A 24,701-nucleotide genomic window follows, 5' to 3' on the forward strand; every position below is an offset into this window, starting at 1 on the left:
GCCAGCTTGCAGCTCACTTGATGGAACGTCTGCAGGAGGAATTTTGCCTGGCACGTGGGGGGACATTTGTGTGGGAGGCAGAGTGATCCGGTCTCCGGGAGCTCCCTGAGCTGTGGAGTATGAAGCAGTGACATTTGAAATGATGAGGACGACCAGGGAGGAGAACTTCATAATCCAGAAGGAAGACACCGAAGCCATTGCTTTTATTGCCACCCCTTCCTGAGTGGTGATTGTCACACCGCGCACAGCAAGCGCTCCGTCAGTGCAGACTGAGTGACCGGGGCACATGTGGAGGCTCCCGGGCCTGGGCAGGGAGCCAGGTGCTCCTTAGCTGTCGGGGTTGGTTTCTCAGCTCTGCTCCCAGTCTGGGCTGTCGTCTCTCCTGGGAGCTGAGTCACCTCACAAGCCTGGTTGGGGTGGACTTGGGCTGGAGTGAGGGGCAGCTGGGCCCCTTTGTCTTTACTAGCAACAAGTAGGTGAGCAGGGCTCCAGAAGGACTTCCTGTGCCTGGATCCCATGCCCGTCCTCGACCCGTCGCACCTCCGAGTCCTCTTCACAGCGGCAGACAAGCAGTAGGAGTTGGCGGCCATGCCCGCAGGGCTCCTGCAGCCACCTCCCTGGGCAGTGAGCCCTCCCTGTGCCAGCAGGAGCCCGTGGCACGCGAGGTTGACGGGAGCCGCGTTCTCATTATGGACTACAAGCTGGAGTGCAGGGAGGCTCGGTGGCTGGCCTCGCGGGGTCTCAGTGGCGCGTCAGGCCCCACACGCAGCCTCTGAGGTGCTTGTTTGCTGCGGGCTTGTGCTTTCTCCAGCGCCCTCCGCTCTGCCTTTTATTCTAGTGTCAAGCAGTCTTAGATGAGACAAAAATCCCAAATTTTTGCAAACTTAACCTCTAAAATCCAGATCATGGGCAAAGTTGCCAGACTTACTAACGTTCATTCTGTCAGCCTCTTGAGGCACATACCTCCTCTAACAAAGATACGTGAAAACGCAACTGACCCACCTGCCCTTTTTGCAGAAATTGACAGGATGGCCCTAAAGCACATACAGAACTGCAGGGGACTCAGAGTATCCAAAACAAAGTTAAAAAAACAACAGTTGGAGAACTCGCACTTCCTGATTTCAAGACTTAATGCAAAGCGACAGGAATCAAAACTGTGGTATGAGGGAAAACAAATCAGTGAAACAGTTGAGGGTCCAGAGAGAAACCCTTGTATCTGTGGTCAGTTCGCTTCTGACAGTGAGGCCGGGAGCACCCAGTGGGGAAAGAGCAGTCTTCAGCAGGTGGTTCTGGGACAGCTGACTGCACACGGAAGAGTGGACCTGAATGCGTACCTAACACCACATGCAGGACCACCTCAGAATGGAGCACAGACCTAAACGTAGAACTAAAACCAGTTGAAACAGCTTGTGGGACAAAAGGGGAGGAGACAAAAAGAAAACTTGCACTAAAAGGAAAACGTAGAATTACTAGATATCCTAGAATCACAAGGAAAAATAGAAAAAAAGGAAAACAGTAGACAAATATGGGAAAAATGGGAAAGGGTGTATTTATAAGGTAGAGCAGGACATGAGAGGCGGATTGTGGAGAAGGGACAGGGAGACTGCAGGCAGCGTTAAGCCCTTGAGTACGGGAGCCAGCAGCCACAGAAGGGCCACCTGGTAGCCTTTGTCCTTGCCCAGGGCACCCACGGTGGGCAGTAGAGCAGTCAGTGCGTGTGGGCTCGTGGTCACTGTTGACTGATAGAACTACGTCAGATTCTCTGGGATTTCAAAGACCATATCAGTGTACGTCTAATCCCCCTTTAACAGCTTGCGTTTAGTTGAGTGTTTTGCTGGCCGGTTGTTGCCTCTTCCGTTTCTGACCCAGAGTTAAGGTGTTAAGTGTGGTTCATTTCTCACGGGGCCGTTTTGTACAAGTGTGTCCAGCAGAGGGCGCTGGAGTCCTTAGACTGCAGACCAGCGCTGTAGAACAGCCCTGCCTGGTAGAGATGGGGTATAAGCTTTGTGTGTCGTTTTCAGTGTCTGGGATCCACACTTAAAGAATGAAGTGAATTTTGTGCTGTGCGGGCACCCCTTGGTGTCTGTAGGGGTTGGTTCCACGACCTGCTGTGGGCACCGGAATCGGTGGATGTTCCCATCCCACACTCAGCCACTGTGTCTGCAGGTCCACAGCCACCGCTCGGCCCGCCGTGGCTGCTGTGGCCCTGTTGAAGAAGTCCGCCTGCAGGTGGACCCACGCGGTTTAGACCCCGTTCGAGGGTCGGCTGTATGTCAGTCCAGTGCATCTGAAGTATTTCAACACTTAATCCGTGAACGGAAGATGCTGATGGGGTGTTTTACATTTCTGTTCACATCAAGTCTTCAAAATCCACTGTGAGCCCACTTACGATGCATCTTAATTCAGATGCCAGATTTTCACGAGGAATGCATGATCTGTGTTTAGAGTTCATGAAATAATACATTTGAAAAAGTAGATTCACATACCTACGTTGTTCCAGACATACTTAAAACATGTTGAAAAGTTTACTGGATTGATTATCAAGTTTTAAATGTAGTCAAATTAAAGTGTAGTTCCTTATATTAACCGTGTTTCAGATGCTCAAAAGACACACATCTAGTGGTACTGAGTGCACAGCACAATTGCAAATGACCTGTTTTTACACGCTTTGTGGTCTGTACACAACTCTCCCGTTAGTAACTGAAGGATTGGCAAACAGACCTCTTCCAGGCTGCATGAAGCAGTCACAATACTCCTGTGGCTGTGTTGAACTTGGGAGCCGGCAGTGCTGAAATCTCCTGTCAGAAAGCATGACCACACCTCATTCAGGCCGTGTGGAGCTAAGCGAAGTGTTTTGGATCAGAAATTGCTTTGAATTGCTTGTTTTCATTGTAATCTTTTCTCGTGGCCTGTGTGTGTTTTGATACAGTTCGCTTGAATTGGCTAAATAAATCATTCTGTTTGCTTGCAGAATTCCCAAAGGAGAAACTTTAAATCCATATACATGAGATTCCTGCTATGTTTAGCTGTGCATTTGCCAAAGACTTGAGGGATAATTTATTTCCTCTTAAAGCCGTAGTGCAGCCTGCAGGATGGCTCTCAGCTAAGCTTGTTGTGACACACAGGTGAGGCAGTAGAATTTAGAACTTGGAATGGAGGTGGGTACTGGTCTTTACAGTTAGTACAGCGCAGAGCAGCCACGCCATATGTGCTTCATTTCTTTTCAGCCAGTGAATTGAACTAAGTCAGTTGTATGTCAAGCAGTTCCTGCAGGAAACTACATGGCTAAGGTAGGATGGTGATGATTGAGAAGAGTGTGTTGGCCTGCAGAAAACTGTGAGAGAAAGTGAAACTCCCCTGGTCCTCGCACCTGCGCGTGCGGCAGGTTGGTGGTGAGGCCTCTGCTGGTGTGGGCCGTGGGCGTCCGCTTAACATTCGAAGTCCGCGTGGGGGCAGAGTTGGGAGAATGGTGGGATGGTGTAGACGATTGGGAGAACGGGGAAATCAGGACAGGCAGATGAAGCAGGGTGTTTCAGTGAAGACCTGCCGCCCAGGCTTCGTGTGATCTTCTGCTACCGGGTTTCTCAGTAAATCCTCGGCCGTTTGTATACCCAGACCTGGTAGACGTCCGTCTGTCCAGCGTAAAGTACTCCTACTTTTCCACCCTCCATTTGTACAGCGTCTTTCCCCACTGGCCTGCTGACTGCCAGGTTCTCACGAACTGTAAGCTCGCCTGCTCGCTGGCAGTTTCGCCTGGTTGCAAGCCCTTTCTCGGGGGTACACTGTGTCCTGTTTCTGCTTGGCCGTTAACAGCAAGTAAGTGCCCCCGCTCTTAACAGGGGGTGGAGCTCTGGACCCCTCACTCCCACCCCATTCCTCTCTGCGTGGACAGTCCCGGTGCTTCAGGAAGTTCATGAAAACCAGGAAACAAGAAGGGACCCTGCTTGCAGCCTAGGCCCCCTGGTCACAAGCCTGTCTGAGGACATGCTGCTGTCTTTGCAGGGGGCCCATGTTTATTGTCTTCTTTCTGGAAATATTATCTTTACCTTAAAAAGGAAAGGCTTTGTATCTCTGCTTCCAGTTATGATCTGCATCGGTGTTTATGGGACCTGTAATCAGTGTAGATCTACCCACTGGTGGTTTCCTTTCTCAGTTTAACATCTTTTCTAAGACTGAGCTCAGTTTATTTTTTGCTGCCTAATAGTTCATCAAGTTAATCTACATCGTTGTTAAACACCCTCGGTGGCTGGCTGTGTTATTTCACTAGTAGGAGTGAAGTGGCTATAAGCATCGTTCTGTTGGGTTTAACTGTCTTTATCCAAGTACCTTCCCTCCCCCTTTGTAAACCGTTCCCTTGGGCGTTACTGTCAGAACTGAAATCACTGGGTTGAAGGGTTGATCTTTTTTTGCCTCTCGACGGGTCTTACCAGGAGACTCATCTTAAGGACCCTTGGCACCACAGTGAATCCCCCTGGTGGAGGATGCAGGTGGTTGAGTGAATCCCCCCTGAGGACGAACGGCGGCCGTGGGTGCAGCTTCCCGGGCAGCAGGCGGTTAAGCGTGGTCCCGCGCACACGCCCCGCTCTGCCTGCGTCAGTCCTCCTCTTTCTGTAGCTCAGCCCTTCCTTCCGCTGTCTGCTCAGAGCATTCACGCGTGTCCAGAACATTCCTTACGCAGTGATGGAGAGGACGGCATCTGTTAATCTTCCTAATCCTGTCTCCACCTCTTTCACACGTCGGGTGCAGCTCATTCTCCGGCCCGTCCTCGCCGGCAGCTGCACTTGCTCCCAGGGTAGCAGTCGCACGGGTACCTCTGGATGCTCACTGTCCTCATCAGAAGCATTCTGCTTAAAACCAGAGAGAGACAGAAGCAAGAGAAAACAGCAAAGAAAATCGGGACCAGATAACCTGAGAGAACTAAGTTTACTTTTGTTTTCAAGTAAATGAATGGATACAACTTCTACCCCAAAATGTATTCTTGGATCAGTGCCGGTGTGAGACGGAAGTATGCCCTTTTTTAAAATCTGTGCCTGAATTTACCCCTCAGCTTCCTTCTTGGTTTTTCCAAAGCCCGTTCAGAGCTTTCCCGTTTTTCACCGCTGCTCTCCTTGCACCCCACTGGGCACCCCTGCGGCTTGGCTGGTTCTGGGCCTTCTGAAGTGCTCTTCCAAGTGCACCAAGGGCTGGAAATGTCTCTTTCACTGTAGGCAGAAATCAGAGAGCTGTGGGTGCAGTTCCCACCTTGGTCAGCCCCCACCACAGCCACACACCCCAGGCTCTTCCCAGCACACTGCCGGCCCCTGAAATACAGGTGCCGCCTTCGCTGGCCGTCCTTCTGTGGTTTCCCGTCACGGGTAAGATGAAGTCCAGGTTCAGCCTTTTACACCAGCTCCTCTCTGCAGACCGCTGCCGCCCCTTCCACACAACCCCTCTCCCCATAACCTGGAGCGTCCCCTAGTTACTCGCAGTTCCCTAAACGTGCCAGGCTGTTGAGAGCCTCCAGGCTGAACGAGTGCCGCTCCCGTCAACTGGAACGCTCTTCCTGCCCCTCCTCGTTCACTAGTCAGCTTCTGCTTCCGCACCAGTTTCTGTCCTTGCCATTGTGCAGCCTCCTTCAACCACTTCAAATAGTTATCTTTCTCTACTTCACATTCATTGAACACTTAACTCTGTGCTAGGCATTGTGCCAGCCCTGAAGGCACATGACCTCACTTAGTCCTCACGGTCCTGGGAGGCAGGGCTTAGTCTCCACAGTGCTGGGCTCAAGGTGGTGCGGCCTGGGCTCTTAGCCGCCAGTGACCTGCCTCTTCTGGGCTCCCCTTCTGCCCCTTCCTGACTTGTCACTGTGGCCTGTGCGTGCGCGCCCCTCCCTCATCTCTGTCCTGCCCCGAGCCCGCTTGGAGGGGACAGGCAGTAAGTAGCTGAATGACAACGCCGGGCCCGTGGGCCTCTTCCATAGCCTTTGTAAGCGTCTCCCACCATCTTCTCACTTCTCTGTGGGAACTGTTAATTGAAGCTTTGTCTGCAGCCGTCTGCGGGTGTCTCTTAGCTGTCTGCTGGACTCTGATGCCACAAATATTTTTATTTCCTGGCACATGGCGGCTCACTTAGCGTCATGCTTCGCATCGTGGAGACTGTAAGAGCAGAAGACGACGTGGTGCCTGCCCTCCACTTGCAGAGATGAGACCACATGGCACGCAACCGGCACTTAAAGACAGTACATTTGGGCGCCCGTGTTGAGTGTATCGTTACAGGACAAACGCGGATTCTTCAGCACAGCATACAGGCCCTTCGCGATCTGGCTCTGGACCCCTTTTCTGTCTTCGTCTGCTCCCTCTCCCACAGACCCCCCCAAACTCCAGCCTTACTGATGGGTTTCATGGCTCTCAGAACCCGCCATGCTTTAAACGTCTCCATTCCTCTGCACATACTGTTCTTTTTGCCAAGAATGCCTTCTCCTCCTTACCTGCCTGGCAAATTCATACTCATCTTTTCTGACAGACTTCAGTGCGGCTTCCTTTAGACTTCTGTCTTCAGTTTTCATGGGCTTTGTACATTTTTCTGTAGTGTGACCCTGGTAATTTCATAAGTCAGTTTTATAAGTCTCTTCTGCCTGTTAAATATTGGACTGCTTGAGGGCAAGGCCCGTGTCTCAGTGATGGAAGAATGCATGGCCAGCAGAATGAAAGCTGGACGTGTGGGAAGGAGGGAGAGGCGTTGTCCCAGCACAGCTGGCTGTCAGGAGTCACATTTGACTGCAGGGAAAGAGGCCTGAATGAAATGGCCTAGAAGGACTAGGGGCTCATCCCAAGTTTGGAGGCAGGTGTTGAAGTGCTGGTGTGGGGGCGTCACGATGGGAGCAGGAGGCCGGGCTCTCTTGCTCTCCTCTGATGCATGGCTTCTGTCCTCACTGTACCCTCATGGCTCCAGATGGCTGCCGAGCTACAGCTATCTCATCCATTCTAGACATGAAGAAAGAAAAGGGCAGTGAGTAAGGAAAAAAAGTTCTCTCTGTGAAGACAGACACCTCTGAAAACATTTCCGGGGCCCTACCCAACAGCTCCACCTTCATCTCGCAGGATAGAATGTAGTCACGCGGTCAACTGTAGCTGAATTTCGAAGAGATGAATATATGATAATAAATAAAGGTTATTTTTGTATTTAATTTAAAATGACATTTCTTTAAAAAACAAACAGCTTTTAGATCTGAACAGACTTTTCTCCAAGGAAGGTATAAATTGGCCAGTAAACATGAGAAGATGCCCAGCATCACTGGTCACTGGGGAAATGCAGAGCAAACCCACAGCGAGACACCGCGCCACACCCTCTGGGATGGCCCTGGGAAACAAAGAGACAGGAACAAGTGAGGAGGTGGGGAGACTTATACCTCATCCGTGGTTTGTAAAAAGAACTATAAAGTGGTGCAGCCACTTTGGAAACCAGCCTGGCAGTTCCTGAAAATGTTAAACGTTCAGGTACCACATGACCCAGCGATTCCATTCCTGGGTATAACCCAAGAGAATGTAAGCATCTGTCCACACGAAAACTTGTACCTGAGTGTTCACAGCAGCGCTATTCATAATAGACAGACAGTGGGAGCGTCACGTACTGAGCGGATCAACACGTTGTGGTCTCCCCTGTGGTGAGATACTGTATGAATGAAGTACTGACACAGGGATGTGCTGTAGCATGGACGAACCTCAACAGGACGAGGGGAAGCAGCCAGCCACAGAACACCACGCCTCGTATGACGCCGTTATGTGAACCGTCCAGGAGAAACCTGTGGAGGTGGCCTGTAGATTAGTGGTTGCCTGAGGGGAGGGGACTGGGGAGTGACTGCTAACAAGCTTCTGTGGCGGGGTGGGGGGCTGCTCTAAAATTAGGTAGTGATGATGGCCACACAGCTGTGAATATACTAAAACTTCTGTACACTTTAAAAGGGTGCATTATGATGGTATGTGAACTATATCTCAATAAAGCTGTTCTAACAACCAGCTTTTTTATCTGTAAGACAATCTTCAAAATTAACCTCAGAAGAAAGACACTGTTGGGGGAGGGGGGAGCTTCTCACACCACTTAACATTTCAAGGATTGTATTCGTCTTCTCTTCATTTGAGTCCTGGCTTTGAAACAAGTCTGCCCTGCATGGTCAGGGTCAGATCCCTCTGGCTGGTTGCCCAGATGACCGAGATTCTGAATGGTTTCTTTGTTCTGTAGATTTATCATTTCAAAAATGAACCTATTTTTCTGTGTCTCCGAAGCTGAGGAATAGAGATGCCGGGGGTCAGCAAATGGTCGTAGAAAGCCACTTAATCTGCAGACCAGCTGGATGTCAGAAGGCTTTGCTCTATGGGCCACTTGTTCCTTGGAGGTTTGGTTGCTGATAGATGGGCAGGCGGCTCGCAGGCCTGGTGGAGTCATGTCCTGCTTGCAGAGGCCTCTGTGCCGGGTTCTGCAGGCAGGTGACGCCCGACCACGAGCCCTGTCTCTTTAAGCCTCCGATTCCTCGTCAGGGGAACCAGAGAGACGTCAGCCTCCTCACCCAGGGTGGCTGCACCAGATCGTGGCCGTGCGCCTGCTCTGTAAACGCTGAGGGTGTGCACCGGGGCACGGTCCTGGGGTCGCACACTTGGGGTGGCTCCAGAGGACATGGTTTTAAGGGCAGAAGGATGAGGACTGGAGGGAGAAAAGGGCCGTGGACATGGTGGGTGTGGGGTCAGGATGGAAGGTGGTAGAGCTGATGGTTGGAAGTCTGCAGTAACAAGGGGTGTTCGACGCCCAGCCAGCAGCCTCTGCCCTAACGGCCGACGCGCCTGGTGTGCTGCTGGGGCCGCCTCGGTCAGACAGCGGGCAGCTGGCCCACCCCGCGTGGAAATGCTGGCAAAGGCGACAGAGGAGCCCGCCCCGCTCTGCTTTCAGCTTCCCTCAGATCAGCCTTTCCTACGTGTTCTGGATTCTCGAGCATTCTTTACAGCGGCTCCTATTCTCACAAAGCCCCTCAGGGATTAAAAGAAAGAAATCATTTCTGTGTAGCACACGATCAAGAGGTGCTAAACGTAGGCGTCTTGGCCCGTGTGGCTGTGCTGACACGTCACCGAAGAACGTCCTCGTGGGGCCCACTTTGACCCGGTGGGTGAAGCTTTCAGGTCTGGTTACGGAGCCCTGGATGTCCATCTCTGGATCTTTCTAGCCGTCTTTGTGCTCATCAGGGTGTCCACACTCCCTCTCCCACCAGTGGTTTGTTTTTGGTGTACGTTAAGAAGGTAAGAATAAAACACAGTTTAGAAATACATCAGCTTAAAAACCACCGCCTGATGGCATTTGCTAACCTTGCTGCCACATCTGCCCGCTTGATGGAGGCCCCTCAAGAAGTTCTGCTGACCTGGGAAATATTTACTCTGGTTCACCGATTTTAAGGGACACGTGTTCCCGCTTGAACCTCTCTGACACTGGGATGTGTCCTACGGTCAATGGCATCTTATGCTGATTTTTTTCTTTCTCCTAAAAGGGTTCATCTTAACGATAAATTACATCAAGTTCTAGATTCGATGATTTGTGGTAAATGATACTGGTCGTGGAATTCAGGAAAGTCACTGTCCTTGTCATTTCCATTGCCCTGCAGCCAGGAGCTCCCATGTCATCTTCCTCTGGAGAAAACCAAGGAAACGTCTTTTGTCTTTGCAGGTTTTCATTGACAGACCACAAGCAGGTCTTCCACCCTCAGCTCTCTGACTGCAAAAGGTGCGTGGGAACCCCCGTCCCTTCCCCGTCCTTCCCCCTCCTCCTGCCCGGGGCCCCTCCAGAGGCACCCCGTTTATGCGACTGTCCCTGAACTGTCTGGGGAGCCTGCTGTTCCCCGTGGTGACTCGCTAACGTGATCTCTGACGTGGAGGGGTGTCGTTTTGCCCTCCGTGGGGAGAGTGACCAAATATTTCTTTATCCTCCTGGACAGGATGCACTGGCTCAATGACCTGTAAGGGCCGTGCCAGCACTTCCATTCTGTCTGTCCCCAAGGCCTTGCCTTAGTAGAACTTGGGCTCTGTGTGCAGCTGTCGGTGTGCCAGGCCTCCTTACTGCTGAACTTCCCCTTGTCTGCGATGGACAGGGTCACCTAGCGGCACACGTGCCCTGGAAGCATGAATGACGGCAAGAGTACCCGAAACCTGTACCAGCAATGCACCGCCACGGCCCCCAGGCTGCTGGCGCAAATCTCCAGGCTGCTCCTCGTCTGCCGGAACGCCGGCATCTCTGTACCCAAGGGCATCAGAAACATCTTTGAGTTCACCTGGGAGGAGCTGATCACCGACCCCATGATCCCCACCCCATCCGACATCCTGGGCCTGGAGATCAGCATTGGAGCCCCGCCCATGATGCCTGTGGAATCAGCCCCCGTGCAGGCCCCCACACAGAAGAAGCCGCCCCCACCAGCGCTCCCGCTGCCGAAGCTGCCCGCATCCACGGGGCCGGCCAAGTTCCACACCCACTCTCACAGCCACAGCCACAGCCACCGGGCGGCCTCCAGCCAGGAGACCCTGCGCAGGTTCCAGCGGCAGTCCATCCACCTGCTGACAGAGCTCCTCACCCTGAAGATGAAGGCCATGGTGGAGTCCGTGTCAGGTAATTCTGGCAAGGCTGGCTCGCCGGATTCGCATTTTCTCCGGGCCAGGAAGCGCCTGGCCTGGACGCGTGTCTGTGTCCACCACACACCCATGCCGAGACAGGTATGTGAGGATGTGCTGTGAAGAGCTGTCAGACGAGGGTCAGCTTTGCAGCTGAACTCCTTCCCGAGACCACCCTCAAGAATCATCCTTTCACTCCCTCTGTTCTCTTTTCCTCCCATTCCCCCAGCTTTGCCAGGCCAGGTTGAGAGGTTGGCCATGAGAACAGCGGGAGGGCGGAGGTACTGGAGGGTGGCGTTTCTGGAACCATGCAGACGTGGAGAGCGGCAGCACCCCAGGGAAGGGGAGAGCCGGGAGGGCTGGAGGGTGGGTAGCAAGACAGCCAAGCAGAGCCAGAACCAGGAGAGTCGTGAGTACTGGGGTCTGTCCACAGTGAGGACGTCATCCCAAGATCAAGGACCTAGAGCTTCATCCATAAGGGATTCTGAGTTATCTGAGTGTCAACAGCATCGGTCCCCAGGCCTGTGGGTAGGAAGAGAGGAGGGCAAGGGGGGCAGAAGGCAAGGTGCCACCTGACAGGTCTTGGGAGCCCGAGGTCCTCAAATCAGGTCCCCTCACGCTCGCTCTCCTGGGAGTAGGTCTCCACTCCCCCTTACTTCCTGGACCGTGTATGGAGGTCCTCTTCTGGAAGCGTTAGCCCCGTGCTGGAGGGAAATGAGTTGCCTCTGTTGATTCCTTTAGTAGATGCCAACCCCCTGGACATTACGAGGCGCTTCGTGGAGGCCAGCCAGCTCCTCCACCTCAACGCCAAGGAGATGGCTTTCGACTTCCTGATCGGCACCGTCGGGAAAGGTGGCTCTGGAGTCGCACAGATGAGGAAAGGTGGGTGCCTGAGCTTCGGCTCTTAGGTGGGGGAGGTCAAACAATGCCAACAGGAGTGCAGGGGACAAGTCAAGCCCTCAGTTGGAACCTTTGTCATTTCTAAAAGCTGAGGCGGATGTGGAGCAGCAGGGATTCTCGGAGGCTGCAGGTGAGCATGTAAGTCGGCACGGTTCCAGTGGAGAGCAGCTTGGTGGTCTCTGCAAGTGGGGGATGCCCTGGCATCTTACAACCCGGCGGTTTCTCTGCTCGATCGTTCCCCAGAGCTGTGCTCCTCAAACTGTCTGCGGTGAAGGACCAGTTTGTAAAATTTCTGGCCTCATTAAAAGATACGGTAATGACGTCACAGCAGCATCAAATTGCTACAGAGTCTTCTAAATGTTTATTCTCCATTTTTGGGCTCACCTGGTCATGGCCTGGTGTGGATTCATAGCAGGCCACAGGCCACTCTTGAGAGTTGCATTGCCCTAGAGAAACTCACACGTGTGCAAGAAGTCGTACTAGAATGTTTATTGCAGAATTGTTTGGAGTGGAAAAAAATGGAAACAAATTAAATGTCCATCAGCAGGAGAAAAATCAGTCACAGTCTTCTTAGGTGATGGGACATAATGAGACGTGAAAATGAACCGAGCGCGAAAGCACACATATCCACGTAGATAAACTGAAAAATAGTGTTCTGCAGCGGGAGGACACATCTGGTACAATACTATTAAGTAAAGTTTGAAAGAACAAAATAACAATGTATTGCCTGAGGGTACATCATACAAAGCACAAGCATGGAAGCTGAGTGGGTCACGGCGTGGAATTGGGGGACAGTCTCTGCAGAGGGAGAGGGGAGCGTCTTGCGATCCCAAAGACACAGTGACTCCTCGTGTCTCAGCCTTGGTGGGTGTGCAAGTGTTCCTTTTGAGCGCCTCACAGTCCTCACTGTCAGGAGGTTTCATAGGGTAAAAATATAAAACTTTATACCCGTAACCATCTGTCCCTCACCTATGAAACCCCTCCTCATTTAACATCCCTCCCTACCCTGAATGTTTGCCAGGCTTTGCTCAGTGGTTGGAGGTTAAGCATGTGATGCTGTGTGTACATACACACGGTGCAGCCAAGCCGTGTGTGCCCCCGGGAGCCACCCGTGAAGCGCCGGGGCGGAACTGGCTAACTGCCAGAGCCGGAGCGTCGGCTCGGGGAGCACTGCATGGAGAAAGGGCGATTTGGGCATCAAAGGGTTAAAACAAACACTGGCAAAGCCCTGGGATAGTTTTCCAAATGTGAGGGGGCTCGTGTTTTATTGCTATCGTGCAGCCATTGAGGAAAAGAATCAACACAGTCGTTTTTATTTCTTATGAGGATTAGCATGTGCTTATAATACCAACGAATTTCTGTTAAATATAAGATAGAGAAGGTTATTTTGATAAACTTTGCTTTCCTTTTCTGAGGTAAAGTCCCGATCAGGCAACCCCCTCCACTGTTTCCCATGAAGTGGGGCTCCCTGCTTCAGGGGGACGGGACCTGCTGCTCTGTTTGGGATCAGCTGTGGGTCCTCTCCTTGTGCTCCAACCGCCTGTGCAGACGCTTAGCAGTAGACAGGGTTCTGTGCCTGCACTCCCGCGGAGGGCTTGGAGATGCACCTCATTTGGGAAAGGGCTGCCCAGTGGTCTGCTGTGTGGGCCTGCGGGTCCGTGGGAGGGTCCTGGTGGCCCCGGCCCAACCGCCCACCCTCAGGCCTGCGTGGTGCTATCCTGCCTGGACGCGGCGTCCCCTCACCTGGAGGGGAAGCTGTGCTCACGCCAGCACCTCCGCCTCACAAGGTGTTCAAGCATCTTGATGGTCGCAGGCTTTCCCCCTGTGACGCAGGGGCTTCTCGCGTCCCTCGTGGGCTGTGGTTGACCCAGTGGAGGAGCATCTGCAGAGGGCCTCTCGGTGACTCCCTTCATCCCGCTGCATCAGCAGAGCTCTGAAGAAGCCTCTCCTCCGTCGTGCTCCCCAGGAAAGCTCTCCACTCGCTGGCACGTCTGTTCCTGGCGCTCCTCTCTAAACAAGCCTAGAGTTTGAAAAGGAAATCTGTGACAAAATACAAATAAAGGAGTGATCTATTTCTTTTGGAAAAGCATTCATCCTAGAAGATTGAATTAGATAGCTCTCCCAGGGCTTTGAGAGGAACGTTCAAACTCTCGTTGGTCTGTTTCGCATGAATTTTGCTTTTCTAGACCGTTTAGCTGCTGAAGCAGCCCCTAGCTGTAGCTGAGTGTGCGCTGGTCTCCCTGCCTGCCTGCCGCAGGGTGCCTGCCGCTGAGCTTGTTTCCTCGGTGATGGCGTTCCTTTCTGCCTGTTCCCCTGTCCAGTGCCTGCTGGTCCTGGCTTGTCAGCAAAGAAAACTAGACTGCTCCTTGATTTTTAGTTGATGGCAATATTATTAAATAAAACAAGTACCAAAAAAAAAAAAGAAAACCAGATAATCTTGCCATCTTTACAGAATAGCTATTTTTCACTTTTGTACTTTCCTTTGTGGTGCCTCTCTCTCTCCCTCTCTCTCTATGTGTATACACACACACACACACACACACACGCGCGCGTGCGTATTTTCTAAGAATACGGCGATTTTTTTGTTTCTGTTTCCTTTTCTTGGCATACACAGTGTTTTCCAATGGCTGTATACCTTTAGTAATTGTCATTTTGAGTGAGTGTAGACTCCTAACACTCATGTTCCGTAATTAACCAAATGTTTAGGTTTCCAGGTTTTTTGTTATTAGTATAATACATATTGTAATATGCAACTTAATGCACATTGCTTCTTACTGCTGCTGAATTGGTTATTAAGATTAATCTGCCAGGGGAGGGATTTGGGGCAGATGGTCTCAGTATGTATACAGTTCTTGCTAAATAATGCTTTCTTGGCGAATTTTCCCTACACTGTCAGGGGCTGACTGGTTTTGTTCCGTCTTTCCCAACGTTGGCTCTGGTTAGTTCTCTTTGTCTGGCCCTGATTTCAGCCTTTGGATCCCCAGTGAAGTGATCGTGTGTTTGCGTCATCCAGTGTGCAGCCTGTGGCTGTTGTTTTTGCCTACACATGAGGTCAGGTTTGCCATTTTCCTTTAATGAATTTGAATGAGCTGTGATGAATTGCTTAACATTTCCTAGCAGTTTCATGCCCAACCAGTGATATGACCGTATTTGGGGGAAGATTAAGCAAGTGGTTTGATGAGGTTTATAGAAGAATGATCAAGATTTGCCACAAGTGAAGGGGAGCTTAATTTTAAATCTTAAGTGGTCAGATATCAAATGATCAGATATCAAATATCAAGACAGTGTGATTCTGCAAGAGACTGATCCGTTGTTGAAGAAGCATCTGGTTTCTGTGGCTCAGATAAGGGAAGCAGATTGCTCTCAGTTCCCTTCCAGCCGGTCCAGTGTTGATTCTCCTGAGCTAGTGCAGGAGTTACACCTGCATTTATCCTTAGAGCGCCGTCACCTTTTGTGCTTGCTTGCTACTCCCTGCCCCCTGCTCTGATGTCATTGCATCATATTCAGGGTTGGGTGGGGGTGGGAGGGGCGCTGTAGAGGGACTTTAAAGATTTCTCTTAATTACTATGGGCTTCCTCCAGCATTAAGAAATCTTTTTCTTCCAGAATCTGGTTGTTTTGTAACAACCGGTCACTTTAGAATATCTGACCTACCATACTGCTGGGACAAAATATCTATCATTACACTTCTGTTTAAAAGCAAATTAAAACGTACAAATTGAAAGCAGAATCCCTCTCTGTTGCGCTCCAGAGTCTCCCACGAACATCCCCGCCATGGGCGTGAACTCGCCGTACCAGCTTGTCTACGAGTCCTCTACTGGCTGCCTGAGCTTCTCCCTCTCAACCGGGAAGGAAGGCAAGAAGAAAACAGGTAACAGTGCTTCCCGGCGAGACCTTCTGACCCATCTTGGCGGTGAGGGTCGGGTGGGGAGGGGAGGGGTTTAGAAGGGTTCCTCTGGGTCGATGGTTTGATCTGATTTTCTGATAGGAAGGATTCACAGTTGCCCTGGCTGGAGGCCCAAAAGCTATTGACAGATTCTTTCTTGTAAAAGGTGACATATCTCAACCCAGTCACTCCACCGTGCGATCTCGTCATTTGAATGTTTGCAAGTGCTCCATTTCTGTTCATGTGGTTCCCCTCATCTGGGGAAACACCCTCACCAAACTCACATCGTCCACCTCCTACATTATCCCATACTCACCCCTCTCTGTGTTGCCCAGACTCATCCAGCAAGTAGGGGAACCAGGATCTGGTATTTGGATACCAAACTTAACCATGTGTCCCCACCTGGGCCAATCTGTGTGGTCAGAAAACAAAGACATCGAGGGCACTCCTGTTCTGTTGCAGAAGGAAGGGCTTGCAGGAGAGAACAGGCAGCAGGTGAGAGCAGACAGCAGAGCAGCTCTATGCACCCAGAAGCTTGCAGGAGAGATGAGTTGGGCTGGAGAGGGCAGAGGAGGACTCGTGGAACTCCCAGGGCACCCCCCAGGCTGAGATGGCAGAGTGGCGAGGGTGGGGAAACTGCATTCACAAGGCAGTGGTGGGGGGTCCACGGTCACAAGGCAGTGAGGAGGGTCCACGATCACAAGGCAGTGGTGGGGGGTCCACAGTCACAAGGCAGTGGTGGGGGGTCCACGGTCACAAGGCAGTGGGGGGCGATCCATGGTCACAAGGCAGTGAGGGGGGTCCACGGTCACAAGGCAGTTGTGGGGGGTCCACAGTCACAAGGCAGTGGTGGGGGGTCCACGGTCACAAGGCAGTGGTGGGGGTCCACGGTCACAAGGCAGTGAGGGGGGGATCCACGGTCACAAGGCAGTGGTGGAGGGTCCACGGTCACAAGGCAGTGAGGGGGGGATCCACGGTCACAAGGCAGTGGTGGGGGTCCACGGTCACAAGGCAATGGTGGGGGGCCCACAGAGGGTTAGGATGCTCAAACTGTCCAGTGATTCCCACAGACACTGGAGGTAACGCTGGAAGTTGAGAAGCTTGGATTTTATTCCCGAGCCTACCCGGCTGGCTGTGTGATTTGGCTTCCTCCAGGCCTCATTTTCCATATCAGGTTGATCCTATAGCCTTTTGGTCAGTGAACAAATGTTTATTGAACAGTTGCTGGTTGTCGGTCACTGTTCTGAAGGCTGTAGGTACACAGGTGGACTCTGAGACAAAGAGCACTTTCCTCGAGGAGCTGACATCCTCAGCCTCCCCGCCTTGCTCCCTCTGGTCCTTTATATCTGTTGTTGCGTTTTTCTCCGCACTCTGAGCATCACCTCTGGAATCCCACTTCATGTGCTTCTGGTTTATCATATCCCCTCCTGATCTGGCCCTAAATTGATGCACACACTTTGTGGGGAAACAAAGTATCCTCAGGAAACTGCATGATTTCATGATATTTTTCTTCCTCATGACCTCAAGGTTGATGCCTTGAGTACGGCTGTTGCAAAGCAAAAGTTATGTATGTCTACTGGTCTCTTCGTCTGCATGACTGTTGGCTGCCACCCGAAGGTGTGATCACCTCGTGCTGTTGTATCACTCTCACTCGGATGTATGCTCAATGATGCTGCATTTCTTACAGGCTCCTGAGACTGTTTGGGAATTATTCTCATAATGAGTGCTAGGATGGATGGTCAACCTTCCTTAATAGTTTATAAGTAGCCGTGTGTCCTGGCTTGCCCAAGAAAGTCCCAATTTATGCTATTGTCTTGGCATAACTATTAATTATACGTGTGTTCACGCTACAGTACCCTAGCTTGAAGAACATATCATTGAGTCATTGTGGTTTTAAGTTACTTTGGGTTTGGGACCTCTGCTATGTTCCATGCACACGTGCTGTCACACCTTGCCAGCGGGCCCCCTTTGCAGTTCCAGGGCCATGCACACTTGGAGCTGACAGGCTCCAGGAGTTGGACCTCCTTCCTGAGAGGACAACAGCCATTTCCGGAGAGTAGCCCACCTTTACAGGAAGAGAACTGAGAGAAGCCTGTCAGCAGTGGTTCCTGGTGGTCACACCTGGGGACCCAAAGCAGCCAGGAGCAGGCCAGAAATGGATGCTCAGGCCAGCAGGTGTTCCAGGAGGTCACCCAGCAGGTGACTGGGCCCCAGGGCCAAGTCTCTGGTGGCAGGAGACATCAGGGAAGGGACCAGGAACCACTCAAGGTGGCAGATTCCAGAGATGGTACCCAAGCACCAGCCAGAAGCCCCAAGGCTTGGCTGACAGTTAGGAAGACGCCATTCTGAGGCCTTCCGGGCTGACTTGGAGCGTAAGCAATACCCCTGGCCCTGAAGCCATGGTTTATTATTGAGACCAAGGTGAGGCCGAGCCGCATGTGCCAAGGGAGATCATGTGGCTCCAGCCAGGTGGGCAGCAGAGGCTCAGAAGCAAGCAGGACCTGAATGCATGCCTCTGGAGATTCAGCCACCAAGGCTCACTTCCATTATTTCACGTCATCATATCCTCACACCATCTAACACTTGCCTTGAAGGTAACTGTGAAAGAACTGAAATAAGCACAAAACGTTGGCATCCACGGACTGGAGCAGGCAGAAGAAAGTCAACACACTTGAAGACAGGACAATGGGAATTACTGAGTCTGAAGAACAGAAGGAAAAAAGACTGAAGAGAAATGAACAGAGCCTAAGGGACCTGTGGGACGCCGTCAAGTGGCATATGCTTGTGGCAGTCCCAGAAGAGGAAGAGAAATCGAAAGAGGCAGAGAAAATATTTAAAGAAATGATGATTGAAAACTTCCCAAATTTGATGAAAGACATAAACATCAGAGAAGCTCAGATGAACTCAAAAAACCCACACTAAGACATATGTAATCAGACTTTCAAAAGACAAAAAGAGAACCTGGAAAGCAGCAAGACAGAAGTGAATCATCACATACAGGGAGCCTCAATAAGATCACCAGCAGATTTCTCATCAGAACTTGGAGGATACAAGGCACAGGGCCAATATATTCAAAATGCTTAAAGAAAAAACCTGTCAGCCAAGAATCCTGAATCCAGGAAAACTGTCCTTCAGAAATGAGGGCAACATTAAGACATTCCCTGATGGACAAAACCTGAGGGAGTTCATGACCACTAAATGTGTACTGCAGGAAAGTCTTCAAGGACTCAGGGAGACTTGCAAGGTGAAATGACAAGATACGAGGACACTGGAGAAATAAAGATCTCAATAAAGGTAATAATGGGAAATTATAAAAGCTAGTATTACTGTAACAGTCGTTTGTAATTGCACTTTTTGTTTTCCTATGTGATTTAAGAGATTAATATATTTTTTAAAAATTATTTGTGTAAAATCCAGTATTACTGTTAACTTTGGTTTGTAACTCCAAATCTTATTTTCTACATGATTTGAAAGACTAGTGTGTTTAAAAGAATTATCAGGGGGAAAGTATAGCTCAGGTGGTAGAGCGCATGCTTAACATGCATGAGGTCCTGGGTTCAATCCCCAGTACCTCCTCTAAAAATAAATAAATAAATAAACCTAATTATGTTCCCCCCCCCCAAAAAAAAAACTTTAAAGAAAAGAATGATTAATTTATGTTTTGGGACATGCAATGTAAAAAGATGTAATTTTATTGACATTAAGATGGTAAAAATTCAGATTAGAGTGTTACAACCTTAGAATGTTAAGTGTAATCCCCATGGGAACTACAAAGAAAATAACTTTACAATATTTAGAAAAGGAAATGAGAGAGAAATTTTTAAATTTCACTATAAAAATCAAATAAACAGAAATGAAGAAAGTAATGCAAGCTATGAAGGACAAAAAACTGTAGTAAAGCATATAGAAAACAAACACAACGACAGAAGCCACTCTCTCCCTGTCAGTCATCCCTTTAAATGTAAATGGGTTAAATTTTCCAATCAAAGGACAGATTGCCAGAATGGACAGAAACTCATGATCCAACTACATGCTGTCTACAAGAGACTCACTTGAGATCCAAAGACACAAGTGGGTTTGAATGTGAAAATATGGAAAAAGATATTTCATGCAAATAGTAACCAAAAGAGAGCAGGGGTGGCTATTACTATGCTTAGATTCACACTCAGATAAAATAGACTTTAAGTCAGAAAAGTTTACAAGAGACAAAGAAAGGCATTCTATATTTATAAAAGTTTCAATACAGCAAGAAGATATAACAATTATAAACATTTATCACCTAATGATAGACCATTGAAATATATGAAGCAAAAACTGACAAACTGAGGACAGAAATGGATGAGTTCTACAATCATAGTTGGAGACATCAATAACCCACTCACAATAATGGATAGAACAACAGGCAGAAACAAGGAAGTAAAGAGTCAAACAACACAATTAATCAACTAGATCTAACAGACATTTGCAGAACCCAAACAAAACAGCAAAAACAGAATGCACATTCTTCTCAAGTGCACATGGACATTTTCTAGGATAGGTCATACTTTAGGCCAAAGTTAAGTCTCAGTGTGTTAAAAGAGATAGATATCATACAAAGTATCTTCTCCAACCACAGTGGGATGAAGTTAGGAATCAATAACAGAAGGGAAACTGGAACATTTACAAAATTGTGGAAATTAGACAACACACACTTAAACAACCACTGGACCAAAGAAGAAATCACAAGGGAAACTAGAAAATAACTAGTGACAAATGAAAATGAAAACATAACATACCAAAACTTATGGGATGCAGTGAAAACACTGCTAAGGGGGAAATTTATAGTTATAAATGCTTATATTAAAAGGCAGGAAAGATCTCAAGTAAACAACCTAACTTTACAACTTAAGGATCTAGAAAAGAATAACTAAACCCCAGGCTAGAGGAGGAAGGAAATAATAAATATTAGAGCAGAGATAAACTAAACAGTAGAAAATCAACAGAGAAAAATCAATGAAGTTGATTCTTTGAAAAGATTCTTCAAAAACACAATTGACAAATCTTTAGCTAGATGCACTAGAAAGAAAGAAGACTCAAATTGCTAAAATCGGAAGTGAAAAACTACTGATTCTACAGAAGCAAAAAGGATTAACAGAGAGTACTATTAACAATTATATGCCAACAAGTTGGAGACCTACATGAAGTGGACAGATTCCCAAAACACAAAACCTACTTAGACTAAATCATGAAGAAACAGAAAATTTGAACAGATCTATAAATAGTTAGATATTGAATCAATAATCAAAAAATCTCCCAAAAAGAAAAATCTCTGGACCTGATAACTTCAGCGATGAATTCTACCAAACATTTTAAGAAGAACCAACGCCAGTCATTCTAAAAAATTTCCCTAAGATTGAAGAGGGAACACTTCCCAACGCACTACTGCCCTGATACTGGAGCCAGACAAAGACATGGGAAAAATTGCAGACCTGTATGCTTGATGAATATCGATTAAAAAATCCTTAGCAAAATATTAGCAAACAGAATTCAGCAACATATTAAAAGTATTATACAACATGACACCAAGTGGGATTTATTCCTGGAATGCACGCATGGTTCAACATACACACCACATTAGCAATATAAAGGGGAAAAATTCACATGGTCTCAATGGATGCAGAAAAAGCATTTGACAAAACTCCCTTTCACGATAAAAACAATAAACTAGGAATGGAAGGAAACTACTTTCACATGGTAGAAGTCATACGTGTAAACCCCACAGCAAACATCACATTCCATGGTCAAAGATTGAAAGCTTTCCCTCTAAGATCAGGAACAAAGCAAGGATGCTCACTCTCATCACTTCTGTTCACTGTATTACAGGAAGTTCTAACCAGAGCAATTAGGCAAGAAAAATAAATAGAAGAATCCAAATTGGAAAGAGAGAATTAAAATTATCTCTGCTTGCAGATGATATGATCTTATATGGAGAAAACACTAAATATTCTGCACAAAAGAAACTGTTAGAACTAATAAATGACTACAAAGTCAACACAAAAATCAGTTGCATTTCTATACGTGAACAGTGAACAGTCTGAAAAGGGAATTATGGAAACAGTTCCATTTACAATAGTAACAAAAGAATAAAACACTTAGGAATGATCCAAAGAGGTGAAAGACTTGTACAATGAAAACTACAAAACATTGATGAAAGAAATTAAAGAAGACACAAATAAATGGAAACACATTCCATGTTCATGAATCGGAAGCTTTAATATTGTTAAAATGTCAATAGTAACCTGAGTGGTCTAAGATTCAGTGCAACTGCTATCAATATCCCAATGATGTTTTTTGAAGAAATAGAAAAACTGATCCTAAAATTCATATGGAATCTTCAGGAGCCCCCAGATAGCCAAAACATTCTTGAAAAAAAACAACAGAACTGTTGGACACACACCTCTTGATTTCAAAACTTACTACCAACTTACAGTAATCAAACCAATGTGGTATTGGCATAATGACAGATACATAGACCAATGGAATAGAATAGAGAGCCTAGAAATAAATCTTTACATATATGATCAAATGATTTTTGACAGGGTTCCAAGACCTTTCAATGGGGAAAGGATAGTCTTTTCAACAAATAGTGCTGGGAAAACTGGATATCCACATGCAAAAGGATGAAGTTGGACCCTTACCTAACACCATATAAAAAATTAACTCAAAGTGGATCAAGGACCTAAATGTAAGACCTAAAACAATAAAACTCTTACAAGAAAACAGGACAAAAGTGTCATGACGTTGGATTTGGCAGTGATTTCATGGATATGACACCAAAGGTCAAGAAAGAAAAAAAATAGACAAATTCTGCTTCATCAAAACGTTTAAACTTTGTGCATAAAAGACACTATCAACAGAGTAAAAAGGCAGTCCACAGAATGGCAGAAATATTTGCAAATCATATATCTGATGAGGGATTAATATCCAGAACATGTAGAGAACTTCTAATACTCAAGGGCAAAAAAATTCAAAAATGGGCAAAGGGCTTGAATAGACACTTCTCCAAAGAAGATCTACAGGTGGACCATAAACACATTCCGAGATGCTCAGTATCACTAACCAGTGGGGAAATGGAAACCAAAACTGCAGTGAGATACTACCTCACCCCCAATAGGATGATTATTACTGGAAAAAAAAAAAGGAAAGCAAGTATTGGTGAAAGTGTTGGAAACCTTGTGCACTGTTGGTGGGAGTGTAAATGGTTCAGCCACGTTTACTGTGGAAAACAGTGTGGCAGTTCCTCAAAAACTAAACATGGAATTACCATCCAATCCAGTGACTTCACTTCTGGGCATATACCCTGAAGAATTAGAAACCGAGTCTCAAAGAGATATTTATACAGTGTTCATAGCAGCATTATTCACAGCAGCTACAACATGGAAGCAACTCAAGTGCCCATCAATAGATGATGGATAAAGAAAATGTGGCCTTTACATGCAGTGGAATATGATTCAGCCTTAAAAAGGAAGGGAATTCTGCAAGATGTGGTAACGTGGGTGAACCTTGGGAGGATATACTACATGAAACAAACCAAGTCACAAAAAGATGAATACTGTTTGATTCCACTTATACAAGGTACTTAGAGTATTCAAAGCCATAAAGGCAGAAAGTAGATTGGCAGTTGCCAAGGACTTTGTGAGGAGGAGTTATTGTTAGAGTTGTAATTTTAAAAGATGAAGAGTTATGGGAATAGATGATGACAATGGGTGCACAACAACTGCTTTTTAATTTAATACCACTGAACTGGACTCTTAAGATTACAAGTTGCTAAATTTTTGATACATGTATTTTAACACACACACAAACCCCCAAACATCGCAAATCTCCATTGACACCCCCTGCCCTCTGCAGCAGGCCGGGGCAAGCCAGCATCAGAGAAGTGTTGACGCCATTGAGACGGAATTGAGACTCTTGTCTTTGGTCAGAAGTATCAGAAGGGAATGCCTTCCACATCCACGGCAGCCACGTGTGTGCCCTCCCTGCGCAGAGCCAGGCGCCCTTGGGGAAGCAGGACTGGATTCATCCCTCTGCATGGGTGCTCCTGACACACGCTCGGTTGACTCACAGGATGACATCTCTGTTCTACAAGTGGCCTGCCTGGAGGCGTGGACGATTCCCTTGACTATTCTGAGTCTCAGGGGATGCTGCCCTCCCGCTCACCCCAACCCCTCACCCCAGGTGAACACGACGTCTTGAGAAACCATCTTCTAAAACCCCTCCCCAACCTCTTCCTCTCCAACTGCAGGCAAATTCAAGAACATGGAAGAAGTAGGCCTCACATCCCTACAACGCGGGACAGGACCCTCTGCCTCTGACATTGTCGAGCTCAGCGACCCCTGTCCCGAAGCCCGGGAGAAGCTGCAGGAGTTGTGTCACCTTATGTGAGCACCTTAAGGGCTGGGGGCAGATGAGAGAAGAGGGCACAGCCGTGGGCATGAGGGGATCTCAGATGTGCCTGGGCGGGGTGCCAGGGCCTGTCAGCTACCCAGCGCCCCCAGCAACAGTGGTGGGGTGTTGGCCATCCCTCACACACATGTCCCCAGCCGTCCCCACTCAGTAGTCCTTTTCTGTCGTGCTGTGACCTTACGAGGAAGGTGGGTTTGTGCCCATTCTGCAGATGAGGTATCTGGGGTACCCGAGCAGGTGGGTTGGGCATGGCCTGAGATCCCACGGCTCGGTGGGCCTGGCCCCGGGCCCATGCCCTTTGCCTCCTCACCAGGGAGACCCCTTTGTGTGGCTTCTCACAGTTTATACAGCCTGACAGCTAAGAATATTTATTTCTCAACATAATTTGTCAGATGTCCTCCTAAGAAAAAAGAAACACCTCTCAAAACAAACAAAAAGCCTTGACATGGATGATTAATGATACTTATGATTTTGTGGGTCCCACTAGTCCTAGAAGCAAGCCTGCATTTCCCCAAAGGCCCAAGCCATGGGCCATAAATGATTCCAGACCTAGTCACATCTAAGCCATATGTGTGTTCTGGGACTACCAGGCCACTGAGTGACCCTCAGCTGTAGAACATAGGTAGAGGACAGCCACCCTGTTTGTCCCTTACTGTGACATTCTGGAAGGAAGCTCTCTTCCTTTGTAACTTCAGGATTGGGGGAGTGATCAAAGACCCCAGCTCCCCCACCCACTTCTGCACACAGTCCCACCCCATGGGTCCCCACCCGGGTGCAGAAGGTGGAGGTCAGGCCAGGGCTGGTCTCACAGGGGCATGGGGACCCTCCCAGTTCTTCCTTAAAGCACTGCTT

At 48.5% G+C, this 24,701-nt stretch overlaps 1 protein-coding gene and 1 non-coding gene across 2 annotated transcripts in view; both read left to right on the forward strand.

Annotated features, from left to right (window-relative positions):
- The first annotated feature begins 1,512 nt into the window (after window positions 1-1,512).
- Window positions 1,513-24,701, forward strand: part of C17H3orf20 (chromosome 17 C3orf20 homolog) — a 66,133-nt gene continuing 42,944 nt past the window's right edge. The window contains exons 1-6 of the mRNA XM_064496207.1: window positions 1,513-9,263; window positions 9,685-9,741; window positions 10,106-10,617; window positions 11,361-11,501; window positions 15,270-15,389; window positions 23,689-23,824. Of these exons, the coding sequence (XP_064352277.1) occupies window positions 10,137-10,617; window positions 11,361-11,501; window positions 15,270-15,389; window positions 23,689-23,824 (878 nt within the window). The 5' untranslated portion in view covers window positions 1,513-9,263; window positions 9,685-9,741; window positions 10,106-10,136. The remainder of the gene's footprint in view (window positions 9,264-9,684; window positions 9,742-10,105; window positions 10,618-11,360; window positions 11,502-15,269; window positions 15,390-23,688; window positions 23,825-24,701) is intronic.
- Window positions 18,907-18,980, forward strand: TRNAV-AAC (transfer RNA valine (anticodon AAC)). The gene has a single exon. It is a non-coding gene; the product is annotated as a tRNA-Val (tRNA).

The sequence above is a fragment of the Camelus dromedarius genome, chromosome 17 (assembly GCF_036321535.1).
Source record: "Camelus dromedarius isolate mCamDro1 chromosome 17, mCamDro1.pat, whole genome shotgun sequence".
Taxonomy (NCBI): domain Eukaryota; kingdom Metazoa; phylum Chordata; class Mammalia; order Artiodactyla; family Camelidae; genus Camelus; species Camelus dromedarius.